This window comes from Bactrocera oleae, chromosome 6 (genome assembly GCF_042242935.1).
Source record: "Bactrocera oleae isolate idBacOlea1 chromosome 6, idBacOlea1, whole genome shotgun sequence".
NCBI classification, from domain to species: domain Eukaryota; kingdom Metazoa; phylum Arthropoda; class Insecta; order Diptera; family Tephritidae; genus Bactrocera; species Bactrocera oleae.
In genome coordinates this window covers 61118607-61133862 of record NC_091540.1, presented here as the reverse complement: position 1 = coordinate 61133862, position 15256 = coordinate 61118607, and the positions used below count along the sequence as shown (strand labels likewise).

General features: G+C 34.0%; 3 protein-coding genes across 4 annotated transcripts in view; 2 read left to right on the top strand and 1 right to left on the bottom strand.

The window, feature by feature from the left end:
• The window catches only part of gry (trafficking protein particle complex subunit 11 gry), a 31509-nt gene extending 17684 nt beyond the window's left edge, over positions 1-13825 (bottom strand). Inside the window, exons 1-12 of one of the 2 annotated variants that reach the window (XM_014238755.3) lie at positions 13346-13825; positions 13038-13281; positions 12817-12976; positions 12575-12758; positions 11841-12071; positions 11605-11744; positions 11367-11539; positions 11165-11298; positions 10890-11097; positions 10497-10687; positions 10008-10433; positions 9777-9931 (exon numbers count right to left, since the gene is read on the bottom strand). In XM_014238755.3, the coding sequence (XP_014094230.3) occupies positions 9777-9931; positions 10008-10433; positions 10497-10687; positions 10890-11097; positions 11165-11298; positions 11367-11539; positions 11605-11744; positions 11841-12071; positions 12575-12758; positions 12817-12976; positions 13038-13281; positions 13346-13488 (2389 nt within the window). In that variant the 5' untranslated portion in view covers positions 13489-13825. The remainder of the gene's footprint in view (positions 1-9776; positions 9932-10007; positions 10434-10496; positions 10688-10889; positions 11098-11164; positions 11299-11366; positions 11540-11604; positions 11745-11840; positions 12072-12574; positions 12759-12816; positions 12977-13037; positions 13282-13345) is intronic. The other variant, XM_014238756.3, reaches the window with a different exon arrangement.
• Positions 1243-2207, top strand: LOC106620287 (trypsin beta). Its single transcript, XM_014238747.3, has one exon. It carries the CDS (start codon positions 1302-1304, stop codon positions 2103-2105), a length of 804 nt encoding a protein of 267 aa, XP_014094222.2. The 5' UTR covers positions 1243-1301; the 3' UTR covers positions 2106-2207.
• On the top strand, positions 3590-8623 carry LOC118683393 (seminase). Its single transcript, XM_036375867.2, has 2 exons — positions 3590-3864; positions 7692-8623. The coding sequence occupies exons 1-2, from the start codon at positions 3788-3790 to the stop codon at positions 8530-8532; spliced, it is 918 nt and encodes a 305-aa protein (XP_036231760.2). The 5' UTR covers positions 3590-3787; the 3' UTR covers positions 8533-8623.
• Positions 13826-15256: the final 1431 nt, after the last annotated feature.

Sequence of the window (15256 nt, the reverse complement as noted above, 5' to 3'; positions counted from 1 at the left end):
GTTTTGTTACATACAACCAAAAGTGCGATAAGTCGCTGAATAAATGCGCTACAAGCATTAAATTTCGTAAGCAAGATGGATCTTTATAGCTTCGGGTGTAAAAATTGGACAAGGGGCGTGGCATCGCCCACCTTTAGGTGAAATCCTATATCTCAGGAACTACTCAACCAATATTAACCAAATTTGGTGTGTGGTTAGCCAAACATTCCTATTATACACTGTGAAAATGGGCGAAATCAAATTACAACCACGCTTACTTTCCATATAACAAACTTTTAAATTTCACGTGATTCTTTCATTTTACTGTATACAAATCAAACATTAATGAAGTTATTAGAATAAAACGCACAAAAATTGTCGCAATCGAACTATAACTTTTCAAGAACCTAGACACAAAACATGTGGAACTCAATGCATATGGCTGATTTTTTACCGAACATATCGTTCAATCTATGAGATCTAGTATTGATATTCGGGGAGAATATTTTAATGATGACAGCATGTCCCTGTCCAAAAATGGGTAAAATCGGGTCAATATTTCCCTTAGCCTCCATATACCTAATATAAATATTTTCGAGCTTTCGGTTGACTTTATAACGCATCTATCGGTCAATATGTAAGAAAACTTAATAGAATTCAGAAATAATTCTCATTCTAATAACAGTGCATCTTCTTGCCTAAATTGGATGAAATCAGGGCAATATTTCCACTACTTTAATAAAAAGTTTTAAAAACACCTGCGAGAGTCCAAAATGTTCGGCTACAGCTAAATTTTCAAATTGCTTGTTAATTCTGATACTGGTATTAAAAATTAAATTTTAAATTTTTATTTCGATTTTGCAATTAAAAAGTAAATTTTGAATCCAAAATGTTTTGAAAAGTTAAAAATTTTTAATTTCAATTTTAGAAATTAATTTAAAATTCGCAATTTGAATTTTTGAATGTGACAGCAGCTAGAGCACTACACGAGCCGCAGAACGAACGATATAGTTTATAAAGAGAAACCCCCCTAAATTTGTAGAAATACAAATATGTATCTATGTTTATGCAACAATACTAAATAAAATAATTTAAATTGGTATAATTTTCTAAACGCGCTAAATAAATAGATTTAATTTAGTTCGATTGCTCAACACGCGTCTGTAATAGCATTACAATACAAAGGATCGAAAAACTTGCATTCATGAAAATCACGAAAGAATACTTTGCGGTTATTATACGCATATTCAATAGAACTTGTTTTTAATGTGGAAATCGCTAGCAGCCAACGATCGCATAAAAATTTTTCATAGATTTTGAAAATGCATTTCGAGCTGCACAGTTGTTTTCCGCATACTAAAGGATTTATTTTGCTATTTTTGCAAATTGTTTCAAATAGTGCAGCACACACATTTTCCACACTACTGGATGGTAAAATAGTGGGTGGCCAGCCGACTACAATCGGCGAGGTGCCATATTTGCTGAATTTACGGCGCAAGGGTCAATTCACTTGTGGCAGTTCGTTGTTAACGCAACGCTGTGTACTCACAGCAGCACACTGTGTGAAGAATGTGCCAGCGGCGGATTTAACGGTGCACGCAGGCGTAAGCCGACTCTCCGAAATGGGTGTGATGCGTCAGGTGGAGCAACATTTTGTATCGCCATTCTACTCAACCTCAACACTAGATATGGATGTGGCTATTTTAAAATTGAAGGAGCCATTGAGTGGACCAAATATTTCTACAATTGGTTTGTGCAACAAACAGCCTGCCAGCGATGAGTTTGTGAAAATAAGTGGTTGGGGCATAACCAGTGAATATAACAATGAACCGCCGGATCAAGTGCGTACGACATTTGTGCGCGTTGTTGCCAAGAGTGATTGCATGCAGGCATATTTGGGTAAGGCTCTCTTAACCAGTACAATGTTCTGTGCCACTATACCGGGTGAACGGGACTCATGCTCTGGTGATTCGGGTGGACCGGTTGTGTATGATGGTCGAGTTTGCGGTATTGTTTCATGGGGTTTCGGTTGTGCACGCAAGGAGTATCCTGGCGTCTATACTAATGTGGCTAGTCGACGTGTAAATGCTTTTGTGAAACAACTGCTAATGCAACACTGCCAATAAATTGAAGTTAGAAAAATAATATATTATAATGCGTTCATATAATATTATATATACACACATATATGTATCTGCCGAATAAAATTTATTTGCAATATTATTAAAGCCTTTGTAATTTTGTGATTTTTATAAATACCAGTTCAAATTTATACGACTTTTATACTCTTAACTGGGCATATTAAGTTTGTCACGAAGTTTGTAACACCTAGAAGAAAATGATCAGTAAGATGAGTTACACTATAGCATATAGCTGTCATACAAACTGAACGATCAAACTCAAGTCTCTTTATGGAAACTTATTTTATTTGTGAAGGGTATTCTAGCTACGGTGCAACCGAAGTTTACGTTTCTTCTTGTTGAACCAAATATTTACATTTTATGTAATACTAAGTTCCGACCGACACTTAAGCCCGAGATTTAGGCTGTGTTATAAATCTCCAACGGAAGTGAGTACATTCGAAATTAGTGAATTCATTAAATGTAATCCAATCACTTCAAATTTTTGGTCGGAACAAGGTATTGTCAGAGAAATTAATTGTTATAAGCTGCTACAATAAATTCAAATGCAGTAAAAGTTCTGCTATTTACATAGAGATGGCGCTGCTGTTATTATACGAGTATTTTGCTTCTACGCAAAGCTGTTGCCGGTTGCAGTTCACATAATTATTTGCAATGCGAATATTTTAGACAAAATTTATTGTTTTAAACATATTTTGTAGTATTAATTAGAATATTTGGCCTTGTTAACATTTTTACCGCACACACTTCTATTAATCAATTCATATGTCCTCACGAGCGATCGCGAGCCATCTGCACCTGTTTATATGACGCTACAACATTTTTTATGGAAAACATGTGTCAAAACTTCAAATACCGATATTTTTGCCTGATATTTAAATGAAAATATATCACAAAGTTGTAAATTAAACAAAATATTAAGTTTAACACATTTCTTTAATATAATCAAACTTTTCAAAACACTCACGACTTGGAAGCATAATCGGAACTGTTCAAATGGCGGCGGAAGTTTGACATAACAGAGGGGTTACCTTTGCGGTGAAAAGTTGTTAATAAAGGATAATATTAAAAATAAGTTTTATAAATATTTATAAATGCATTATTTAATATTTTAAACGCAGTTAAATTTTTATTTACATGCATGGTTGGATATTCTACACACACATTATGATTAAAATATATTATAAATACACATGTATTTATATTTTTAGTTTCCTTTGTTTTGTTTTTTTTTTTGTTTTACATTGGCATAAGTTTGGAAATTTTTTTGCAAATTAATGAATTATTTCACACACATTTTAATTGATTAACATTCAATTATAAATTATACTTCTGCTTGCATTAAAATTTATTTCAAAGGAAATGCAACTCTAAATACAGTTAACTATGGCTACCTTGCATTTGTTGCTGAGTTTCCGTCGGTGCGAGTGAAAACGTTTAGCCGCTTTTTTGGCAAATTTGTAAAGCTTTATTAATTTCTTTTAAATGTTATTACAATTGACGTACATTTTTCAAGTTATCGATAATATTGAGTTATTTGATTTGAAAGCAAGTATACAATAAGTCCGAGAGTTATTTGTGGTGTGTATAAAAGCAATCTTGCTGAGCGGTGATCGGTGAATAAGTGAAAAAAAGAAAAGTGGTTTTGTGTCTTGTCAAAAAAATGTATGAAATCTGTTATAATGATCGGTGTGTCGTGTAATATAACGCTCAGGATAAGCAAGCAATGTGATAATAACTACTGGTGAGTGGATTTTAATTAATTTAATAACTAAGTATATTAAGAATTCCCAACTGCGCTACACTTGCTTAGTGCTATATATGCATATACATATATGTATGTGTTTACACAAGATAATTTGAAGCTGTACACAAAGCACTTAGTTCTTGTAGATGGCGATCTTGAGAGCTAGCGAAGTTTAGATTATGCAAATGTGCAGACCATTAATTATTTGAAATATCAGACTAATTAGTTTTTGCTTACTTTAAATTTACAAGATAACAAGCATGAAATGCAATTACATATACATTTAGTCCATATCCCTAGTTTCTGCTTTCGTTTTTACAGTATTCTTAGAATCTTGCGGAATATTTTAAGTAAAGAAATCGGAAACAAGAAAAAACGTTAAGTTCGTTTGTTCCGAAGCTATAAAACCTTTCACAAATCAAAAAGTTTCCATAAAAGAATTAAAAAATTTGATTTTTATCGATCAGTTTGTATGCGACCTGTATGCTATAGTGGTCGGATCTGAACTATAATATTTCTTTGGAGCTTATACTGTATACCGCCTTAGACAATAATCCTTGTCATATTTCGTGAAGATATCTCAACAAATAAAAAGGTTGTCCATACAAGAATTTTATTTTTATCGTTCAATTTGTATGGCAGATATATGCTATAGTGGTCCGATATTGGCAGTTCCTACAAATGACCAGCTTCTTGGGAAGAAATGGACGTGTGCAGAATGTCAGATTGATATCTAAAAACTAAGGGAGTAGTGCTCGTATATACAGGCAGACAGACGGACATGGCTAATGGTGATTAAAGTTCCGAGGATATATGGGAATAACGGCTGACTTTATTTGAATGTGTACAAAAGCAATACAATGTATGAACGATAAAAAGAAAGAGAAAGCAATACTACTAAGTTTACAGGGTTGCAAGAAGTACATACATACCTATGTATGTGTATGTAATTTTAAGCACATGTTCACTTAATACTATTTACTACGAACTACTTCGTCTTCACAACAGTGATCATTTATATACATAAACTATATATTATGGGGTCTCCGACGTTTCCTTCTGGGTGTAACAAACTTCGTGTCAAATTTGATATACCCTTCCCGCCCTCATATAGCCTGTAAATTATTTTTCCTTTAATTTTGTGGGTATTGTACCTTTCTTTTCTAATGGGTTTCAAATAAATGGGTTTCCTGTTATGATTTTTGTTTTTTTGGTCTAAAAACTTAACTACCCCGGTCTATGGCCTTAGGAACATGCTGTTTCATTTTCAAAATCTAATTTTTTCTTAATTTACGATCGCGCTAGTATAAGACGCGACTATTACACAAGTTCAGCTGGTTTAAATAGTTGTTGCTAAGGGTTTATTTTATTTTTTGGGCATGCGTAGTTAATTCAATATTTTTTAAATGTTAGGTCATTTGAGGGTAATTCAATATTTGATGTACTGACTTAAATAATAATATTACAGTATAAACGCTTAAGTGTTATTTATATAGCAAGCAAATATATATTTTAATTTATTACATAAATAATACTTAATTTAACTCTTTTTGTTTTCAACGTTTATTTTAAGAGTGGTAAATGAAAAAGTACCATTTTCAACAGGCTTGTGTATAATATTTACTAACAAGCAAATATGTTACCACCAAATAAATATAAAAAAATGTTGATATCGTTTGGAATATATAACAAGTAAGGAAGTGCTAAATTCGGTTACAACTGAAAGTTTAATACTTTTGCAATTCGCAAAGATCAAAACCCGGGAAATACCTTCAAGTGTTAGTAAAACTTTATATTGAAAAATATTGCAAAACAATTCAACATTCATTATTAGACGAAATCGTAAATGGATTATAATTAAATGTGTTATTTTATTATGTTATATTATATATTACAGACTCACTTAGTTTTATTAATATATTTTACTCCGCGTCAGCTAAAATTATAATAAAATCATCATCAAATGAAATATATGAGACATAAACTCAATTGCATAAGCCAAATTTGCCATAATATAAAGAGTTTATGTGAAAACGCCGACCAAAGGATAGCAATTCATTATTTTAGGGATATAAGGTTTGGATCAAAGTCTAGACCAATTTCTTATATAATATATTCTCACAAAATGTTTAAGAAAACTTTTTCATTAAATTGTATTAAAGTATCACACATTTTGTCAGCTGGAAAATCGGATATTATTATACAGGCTATGCTGGGGATAGAGAAAAGAATGAGTTGATTGAGTTTATTTTGACATTGCTAAGGTATACTTGAGAGCATATATTCAAGCAATTTTTTAAATATATGTATAACTCACATATTGAACGACATGTTCGGCATAAGGTTTGTTAGAATAACGAAAATCAATATAAGTAGTATTTGGGAGTTGGGATGATTCGTAGACTAAGTCCACATATTTTCGGCAATAAACTTTAGTATATCCAATATTATACTTGTACGTTCATTAAATTTTGCTACGATATCTTATATATTGACTGATATACATACATATATAGCATAAGGCCAACCGGAAGTTTGAAAGTCTTATATTAGGTATATGAGAGATAAGCGCAGTATTGGCCCGATTTTATCTATTTTTTTGGCAATATAACATACTATTAATAGAATAAAATGCTCTTTGAGTTCCATTAAGGTACCTCACGTACCTTATGTATTGACACGATGCAGCCCATTTTTGACATTCAAACGAATATTTTATCAGGTATGAATCATATGAAATTTAAAATTGTGTTATATGGAAAGTAGGCGTGGTCGTATTGCGATTTTCGCACTGTAAATTAAAATCATCAGAAGAATGTTATGTACCGAATTTGGTTGAAATTGTTCCAGTAGTTGCCGAGATATATGTAATTCCACCTAAATGTGGGCGGCGCCACGCCCATCGTACAATTTTTACATTGGCTCCTATGCAATCTCCTCGTACCATACCGCATGTTAAATTCAATGCCTCTGAAGCATTTAGTTATTGATTTATCGCATTTTTAGTAGTTTTTAACAAAACCGTTATGTGGGGAGTGGGCGGGTTTATCAACGATTACATCCATTTTCACACTCAAAATATGTATTCTGCGCAAATTTGGGTCATATAGGTCTTATAGCTTAGGTATACATTAAAGTTGTTTGGTGCGGGGCCATACCCATTTTTAAAAAAATGTTCAATTATAGACGCCCCTCCCCAGTGCAATTTCCTGTACTAAATTACAGGTTTATATCTTCATTTAGTGCTTAGTTATGGCATTTTAAGGTTTTCGATTAATGACGTTTTGTGGGCGTGACAGTGGTCCGATTACCTCCATCTAAAATAGCAAACTTCTTATGCTGCCAAGGAACTTGGTACACACGTTTTATCAAGACAAGACGTTTTATAAAGACGGACGGACGGACGGACAGCCAGTCACCCGGATTTCAACTCGTCTCGTTATTCTGATCATTTATATATATATATATATATATATATATATATAACCCTATATCTAACTCGATTATTTTTAGGTGATACCAACAACCGTTAGGTGCACGAAACTATTATACTCTGTAGCAAGATGTTGCGAAAATATAAAAATTTCTTATGTGAACGGTTCTTACAACGTCTTAAGGTATTATCTAATTGGAGTAAATTGTAAATATTGTCTAGCAAATATTTAGTGGAATTTTTCGCATTTCAAAACGTATTTTGCGGTGTTAAAAACAGACGTTTGATTGCTAAAACTTTGGCTAAAAACATTCTCTCTCCTAATTTACGTATTTTAATATGAACGTAGTTTTTAGTATAGATTATTTGAACAGTTGCTTCCTACTTCCAGTCGGCGATTACTTCCGCACTTTACGCAATTTAAGGAAATTTCCGACGCTAGTCAGCCACAGTCAACGCAAAGCACTACAATGTCGCACACGCACTTGAAGTTAGTGATTTCTGCTTTCATCTTTTTGTGGCTATGCCACAGAACACCAGCACAGGTTAGTGATCGGATTGTTGGTGGTCAAGCTACGACCGTTGCAAATGCACCATATATGGTGCAAATCCGTTTCAATGGCTCCTTCCGGTGTGGTGGTACTTTGATATCGACAACGCATGTCCTGACAGCTGCACATTGTATCAAGGGCAGGAGACGCGCTCTTTTTACCGTACATGCAAACACTACTAGGTTAGGACAGACGGGCATAACACGCAATGTATCGAGAGCGTTTGTACCGCGTGTATTCAACAGAGTAACTAAAAGAATGGATGTGGCTGTATTGAGGTTATCCTCAGCTATCAATGGCACGAATGCACAACCGATTGGACTGTGCAATCAACGTTTGACTCCTGGCCTTAGATTGAGAGTATTTGGCTGGGGTACGACTTCGGAAAATAGTAGTAATATATCAAGAGTTTTGCGTAGAGTAACTGTGCCTGTTGTTCCTAAGCCCAGATGCAGAAGACAATATGCTGGTATTCAAAATATAACAAGGACCATGTTTTGTGCTGGCGTTCCTGGGAGTAGAGACGCGTGCACGGGTGATTCCGGTGGCCCGGCGATAGCCAATGGACGTGTGTGCGGCATTATATCGTTTGGTAACGGCTGTGCACGTCCAAACTTCCCTGGCGTCTATACGAGCGTACCGATGGTACGAAGATTTATAAACCAGGCATTAGCGCAATAAAATCAATATTTAATGGACTTTTGTTATGTTTACCGCAATAAATATTTACCCGAACTCGTAGTTGGAAAAATTTAATAAGCTTATGTTTTATTTATTAAGTATTTACAATGTCTGTTTTATGGAAGAAGTACAGCTGTAGTTATGTTCAAGCATGAATTTTTGATGAGTAAAAAATTTAATGAGTAAAAAACCAAATTAAATTAAAAGTTGAGTTGAGTTACCCTTTTGTGTCAAACGAATTCTTACCACCCTTAGAAGGCTGATGAATTTCACGATTTTTTGTTCATATTTGTCCATAAAGCAAGTACTATAATAAACTTCCTATAAAAATTTAAGTAGTCACTGTAAATCGGTTGTGATATGCTACAAGACTTCCGAGTGGAAGTTATAGTTTAAAGTGTTTTTATACCCTGAACAGGGTATATTAAGTTTGCCACTATGTTTGTAACATCTGGAAGGAAACGCGGAGTTCCTATAAAAAATTTATGCAAAAGATCAACAACGAGCTGAGTCGATTTAGCCATGTGTGTCTGTCCATCTGTCTGTATGTACGGAATCTAGTCTCTCAGTTTTTGAGATATCGATCTAAAATTTTGCAGACGTTCTTTTCCCTCCCAGAAGCTGCTCATTTGTCGGAAGGGCCGATATCGGATCACTATAGCATAAAGCAGTCATATAAACTGCACGATCGGAATCAAGTGCTTATATGGAAAACTTTTTTATTTGTCAAAATATCTTCACAAAGTTCGACATGGATTATTGCCGAAGGCAATAGTATAATTTCCGAAGCAATTGTTCGGATCGGACCACTATAGCATATAGCTGCCATACACACGGAACGAACAAATTTAACTACTGAATTGGAAAGCTTTTTTATTTGACGAGATTTTTCCTGAAATTTTGTATGGATTACGGTACGAGGTAACACTATAATTTTCGCACAAATTGTTTAGACAGACCAATATAGCGTATACCGGTCATACAAACCTACCCTTCAAAATCAAGTCTTTGTATGGGAAACTTTTTTATTTACGATTTATACGTTAGGGTATTCTAGTTTCGGTGCAAACGAAGTGGACATTTTTTCATGCCTTTGAATCAGTTTACAGTATCTAATTTCGTTTAGGTTTGGTAGTATTTTTTTACTGTATAGATAATCATTATTTGTTCTGAATTACATATATAAATCTTCTTTAACTAAAATAGATTATAGTATGCTCTCTTTTCATCATTATGAAACTTACCTTGATTACGCAAACTATTCGGCACACTTATGTTGAGACTGACGTTTTGCAGGAAAACATTATACGGATTATTTATTGTCGTCGCTATGGGATAGTATTCGTTCACTAGCATTTGCGTTTCTTTACCAAAATTGCAATGCGCATTCAAATGGAATCTATAAAAATTGCAAGCGATTTAGAAAAAACATAAATACGAAAAATAAACATTTTCCGGATGGTGATGCAACTTACGTGGGAGTAACATAGCACACTTGATTAATTTCAATATTATCATCCAGATCTCTGCTACGACTGTAATGACGAAATGGATGGCGTGCAAAAAATGCTGATTTTGTTAAATGTACAGTCAATTTTTCCGAACCCATTTGTGCTTCAATGCGTGCCACACGTAATTGCGTGTTTTCCAAAAATTGATACGCTTCGGTGTAGAAATGCAATTGATAGTAGAGATGCGGTTCTAGTTTCAAGTTCGGATCGAAGTGCTGCATTGCAATTTCCGCTTGTTGTTGTTGCTGTTCGTTATGCTTTTCATTTTCATGCATTTCACGCAAATTCTGGAATGATTTACATTTACCAGCTGGTAATTTGTAAAAGTGTGTGCCATCTGTCAGTATGATGACACAGTGACGTATTTTTATAGGTACATCGGTGAGCAGCCTAAATGGAGTAACATTTTTGGGGCATTACATTTTTTTTCAAATCATAATTTTTCGAACTTACTTAATAATTAGTTGCACATTGATGGTATCGTCATTCTTCAACTCCAAATGATCGAAAGTGACATACATTTCTATTAGCTTGGTGAGCTTATCCATATCTATTGTAATGGGCGACTTTGCAGCTGAGAAAGCATTGTCCCAACGCTCTATAATTTCAGGTGCACTTTGGCCTTGAGAGATGGGCGCCGCGCCCTATACAAAAATAAACAAAAAAAACAAGAAAAATTTAAATTCAGTATCACAGTAGCTATAATAATAGAACTTGATTTATGTATAGATTTTATATGGTCTTCGACGTTTTCTTCTTTGTATTATAAAATTCGCGACAAACTTAATATACCCTGTTCAGGGTATAGTTATTCTTATTTGATTTAGAGTGACTATTAATACGCACTTGAAAAACTTTCCACAGATTCTCCAGCACAACTATTCGTTCGCTTTGCTCACAATTAACGCGCAGCGCTAAAGCCTCAATACTACAAGCTATAAAGTCCGTTATAGAAGCTGTTAGGAAGGCGCAACGCAATGTCTTCAACAACACATCTGAGAATATAGAGGACCACTGTTCGCGCCGATAATCTGTCAGCATGACTGAGTAAAGCCTGAAAATAAATTTATGATATTATAGCGTAGGGCGTTCAATTATTTGAAATTTGTAGTAGTACTAACGTTAATGCATTGGCATGATCGCCACTTTTGTAATACTCTTCGGCCATCTCAATTGCCAGTTTGTTACGAAATCGTGGACATTTATAAATTTTGAACTGTGCACGTGCTAAGCTAAGTAAATTTATTATGGCGTTCTGTAATTATAAATAATTGTTATTATTGGTTCATATTTTTTTAAATACTTAAACTTTATGTTCCTTACCGAGTGATTGAAAGATTTTTCATTCTCACGTATAAGCAAGTTCGTTTGTTGCTCTGAGATAGGGTCGCCAGTTTTGACAGCACGTATGCCAAAGAACTCTGTGTATAATGCCAACGAGTTATTATTTTGTATGCCGGTTGGAGCGTTAAGGTCTGTGGGGCTTAGTAACATCGCTAAAAGAAAATTATTAATATTATTTCAGTTTGATTTATGCCTAAAGAAAAAAATGCTTATTCACCGTTACTTTCAAGAAATGCCTCTTTGCGCTTTTTAGTATATTCTGCTGCTTTATTGTAATAAATGCCAGGATTTTGAGTTTGCAACGCAGGCAAACCATTTTTGATCGCCTCGCAAAACAGTTCCGCAAATACGCTATGTCTAAAAGGTAGGCAGAAATAATATAAGATTAAATAAAATTCACTTAAAATATTTTATATGTTTTTATTTTTATTTTTTTATAATTAACCGACTTACTGCGTACTCAGCCAGGCATAGTGTTCGAATATTAAGTCCTTAAAGCCTACACGATTTCTATATTTCTCTATATGACTTATAAAATGATTGATTGCATCACGCGGCACTTTCAATTTAAACATTAACCGACATAGTTTATAATTCAGGAATCCGGCTATAGTTTTCATTTCAAGGCAATTGGTATCGGTTATACGTATCTCATCGAGCGTAGCGTAAGCCTGAGTATAATGCCTGAAATAAAATTATATTTATAAATTAGTTTACTTTTAAAATATTTATTATATAATTTAACAAGAAAATAGGTTATCTTCTGTTGCACCTTCACAAATTTTATATCTATCATTTTATGTTCAGTTTGTATAGCAGCTAAACGCTAGTGTGGTTCGATGTGAGTAATATATTCGGAGATTGTACTGTTGGACAATAATCCACACCAAATTTCGTGAAGATACTTGTATCTTGTCAAATACAAATTTTTTCCATACAAGAACTTGATTTTGATCGTTCAGTTTGTTTGTCAGCTATATGCATAGTGGTCCAAAAACGGCGGTTTCGACAAATAAATAGCTGCTTGGGTAGAAAAGAACGTGTTGGGGACTAGTTCGGGTATATACACGTTGATCATACCTATATATATATATTTAATAGGCCGATGTTTTCTTCTGAGTGTTACTTCGTGGCAAAATTAATATACGTAGTTGAGGATTAGTAATCGTACAATAAAAAGTGCTTACTTCAATGCGGTACTAAAGTCCTGTCTTATTTCCGCAACAAACCCTAATTTGAACTGATGACGAATCTTGAGTGTTGTGTGGGCCACAGTTAAATGATCACGATGACCACGCACACGCTTAGACATCAGCGCATAGTAGGATTGAGCCATGTCTAGGAACGCAGATTCCAGGCGTAGTGTGTAGCCTGTGCAAAAAAGAAAATCTTTAATTAAATTGAACATATTTTTGTTTGCTTTACGCACCCATTAAATGCTCCGTATGCGGCAGGATAAATAACATTTTGCTATTGATACCGCAAGCTGTGGTTAAACTGGCGGCACGTTCAGAAGCTAATAAATCTTCACCTGGCGGCAGCGGTGATGACTTTTGCAATAATACCAGACATAAGCGCGTATTTCGTTCCTTTAATAGATAAAGAATTTATTATTGTTCAATAATCAGTGAAAGAAAATGTAATACATACCTGTAATGCGCTCTTAAGGCCTTGAATTGTGGACGCACATTGGACCTGCTTCTCAGACCATTGCGGATCGTTCCATTCCATATCTTGGAATAGCACAACTACCGCAGGCAATACATGCAAATGCTTGAGCATCCAATTTCTTTTAAGTATACCTTTTGGTTGGTACCAATCATAGGAAGCGCGTTTCGGCTTAGCCACAGGAAATTCATAACCCGGTGGCAGCAGCTTGAACTGCACGGTAGCTCTAGAATTAAAAAAAAAAACATAAAAATTAGTGTGTAAGTATTAAAAAATAACAATATGTTTACCTATCAGCCTTTCTATTGGTGCTAAACGCATCCCAGATAGCTTTGTGTACAACATTGTGCGTCGTGTCTAATCCACAGAAACCAATAAGCGGTTGTGGTGCAACCAATAGCTCTGACGGCAAGACAGTAACATCGACTGACATGTTTATTGCTAACTAAACCGAAGCTTTAATTCTATCCAAACTGAAGCAGATTTGGTGGCAAAATGTTATGAAGAGTTAGCAGGAAAACACAGTCAGATTTTATTGGAAAAACTAGAAGAGCGATGTCTATATTGTTGATGGTCATTCAGTGTGACTATAACAGCATTGCGTAGCAAGTTATCGTGTTTGCTGTACACATATATATTTAATATAGTAAAAACTAGGTTTGTTCACATACAACCTTCAACACTTCTATATTGGAATTAATCGAAAATGAGTTGCACTCCCACAAAACAACTATAATAGAAAAAATTTGGCTTAGAAATTGTGACGGAAACAATTTGATTTGACGTCTCATCTGACGTTAACAAAATAAACAGCTGATGTGGTACGTTGCCAGACTGGTTCGCAAAACTATAACGGCATTTCGGCGAAGCCCAACTGTTGGGATTTGTTATGCACAAGTACGAAGATAAAGAACCAGGTAAAAAAAAAAATCGTAATATAAAAAAAAAAAACAAATTATAAGAATTAACTAAAACAAATTGGACTACACTTGCACTCTTAATATTGCATAACACAAATCAATTATTAGTGTTTTTATACCGACCTTTAACGTAACTGTAAGGTGATAGTTCGTATATGTGGTCTTGTTACTTGTTTTCTTCTGCTAGTAGTTTTAATGCTCTCTCATTTTCTACATATCTGAATCTTATTTTTGTAAATAAAAAAATTCCTTATTACAGAACACGAGCAAGTGTGTAGCTTTTGAAAGTGTTATCAGAAAGCTTAAAGCTTTCGTACGAGCTTTATCATATAACAGTCAAGTCACGTCTAATTTAATATGAAGCCTTTTGAAAGGGGGTTGTTTTGTGTTTATGGTATGAATTATGTCATTGAGTAAATATGTTGGTTTCGTGCAAAATTAGCCGATATTAAATGTCTGTGTTTTAATTAGTATGCTATTATTCTTAAGTACGTTTTATGTTGGATGGGGTAAATTAAAGTTTGAATTCCAAATAGTACTTGGAAAAATTAAAAGAGAGCAAGAAGAAACGTTAATTTTCAGATCGATATCTCAAAGAGGGACTAGTTCGCCTATATACAGACAGATAGGCAGACGGACGGACAGCCATGGCTAAATCGACTCAGATCGTCATGCGGATCTATTATATATATACATTAGGGTGGCGCAAAAAGCCGAATACTTTTTTTTTAAGTCTCGTGTGAAAATATGATAGTTTATCATGTTTTAAGAACCTTGTCAAAAGGACAGCTCGAAAAAAAACTTTTAAGAGGTCGCTCAGAATTTTTTAAGATTTCAATCACCAAAAACCGACTTTTTTTTTAATCAAATTTTTTTCTCGTTACAGTATAATTTTTTAGACCAAAAAATAATAAGTTCCTGAAAATTTCAGCTCAAAATTCGAAATTTTAGAGGTCGCTCGTAATTTTATTCAATTTATCAGTGCATTACTTTAGATTTTTTCGAGCGACCTTTTAATATTCATATTAATATTTCATATATCTTTTTTCATTTATTGAATTTTGAGCTGAAATTTTCATGAACTTATTATTTTTTGGTCTATAAAATTATGCTGTAACGAGAAAAAAAATTGATTAAAAAAAATTCGGTTTTTGGTGATTTTTGAAATCTTAAAAAACTCTGAGCGACCTCTTAAACATTTTTTTTCGAGCTGTCCTTTGGACAAGGTTCTTAAAACATGATAAACAATCATATTTTCACACGAGACTTAAAAAAAAAATG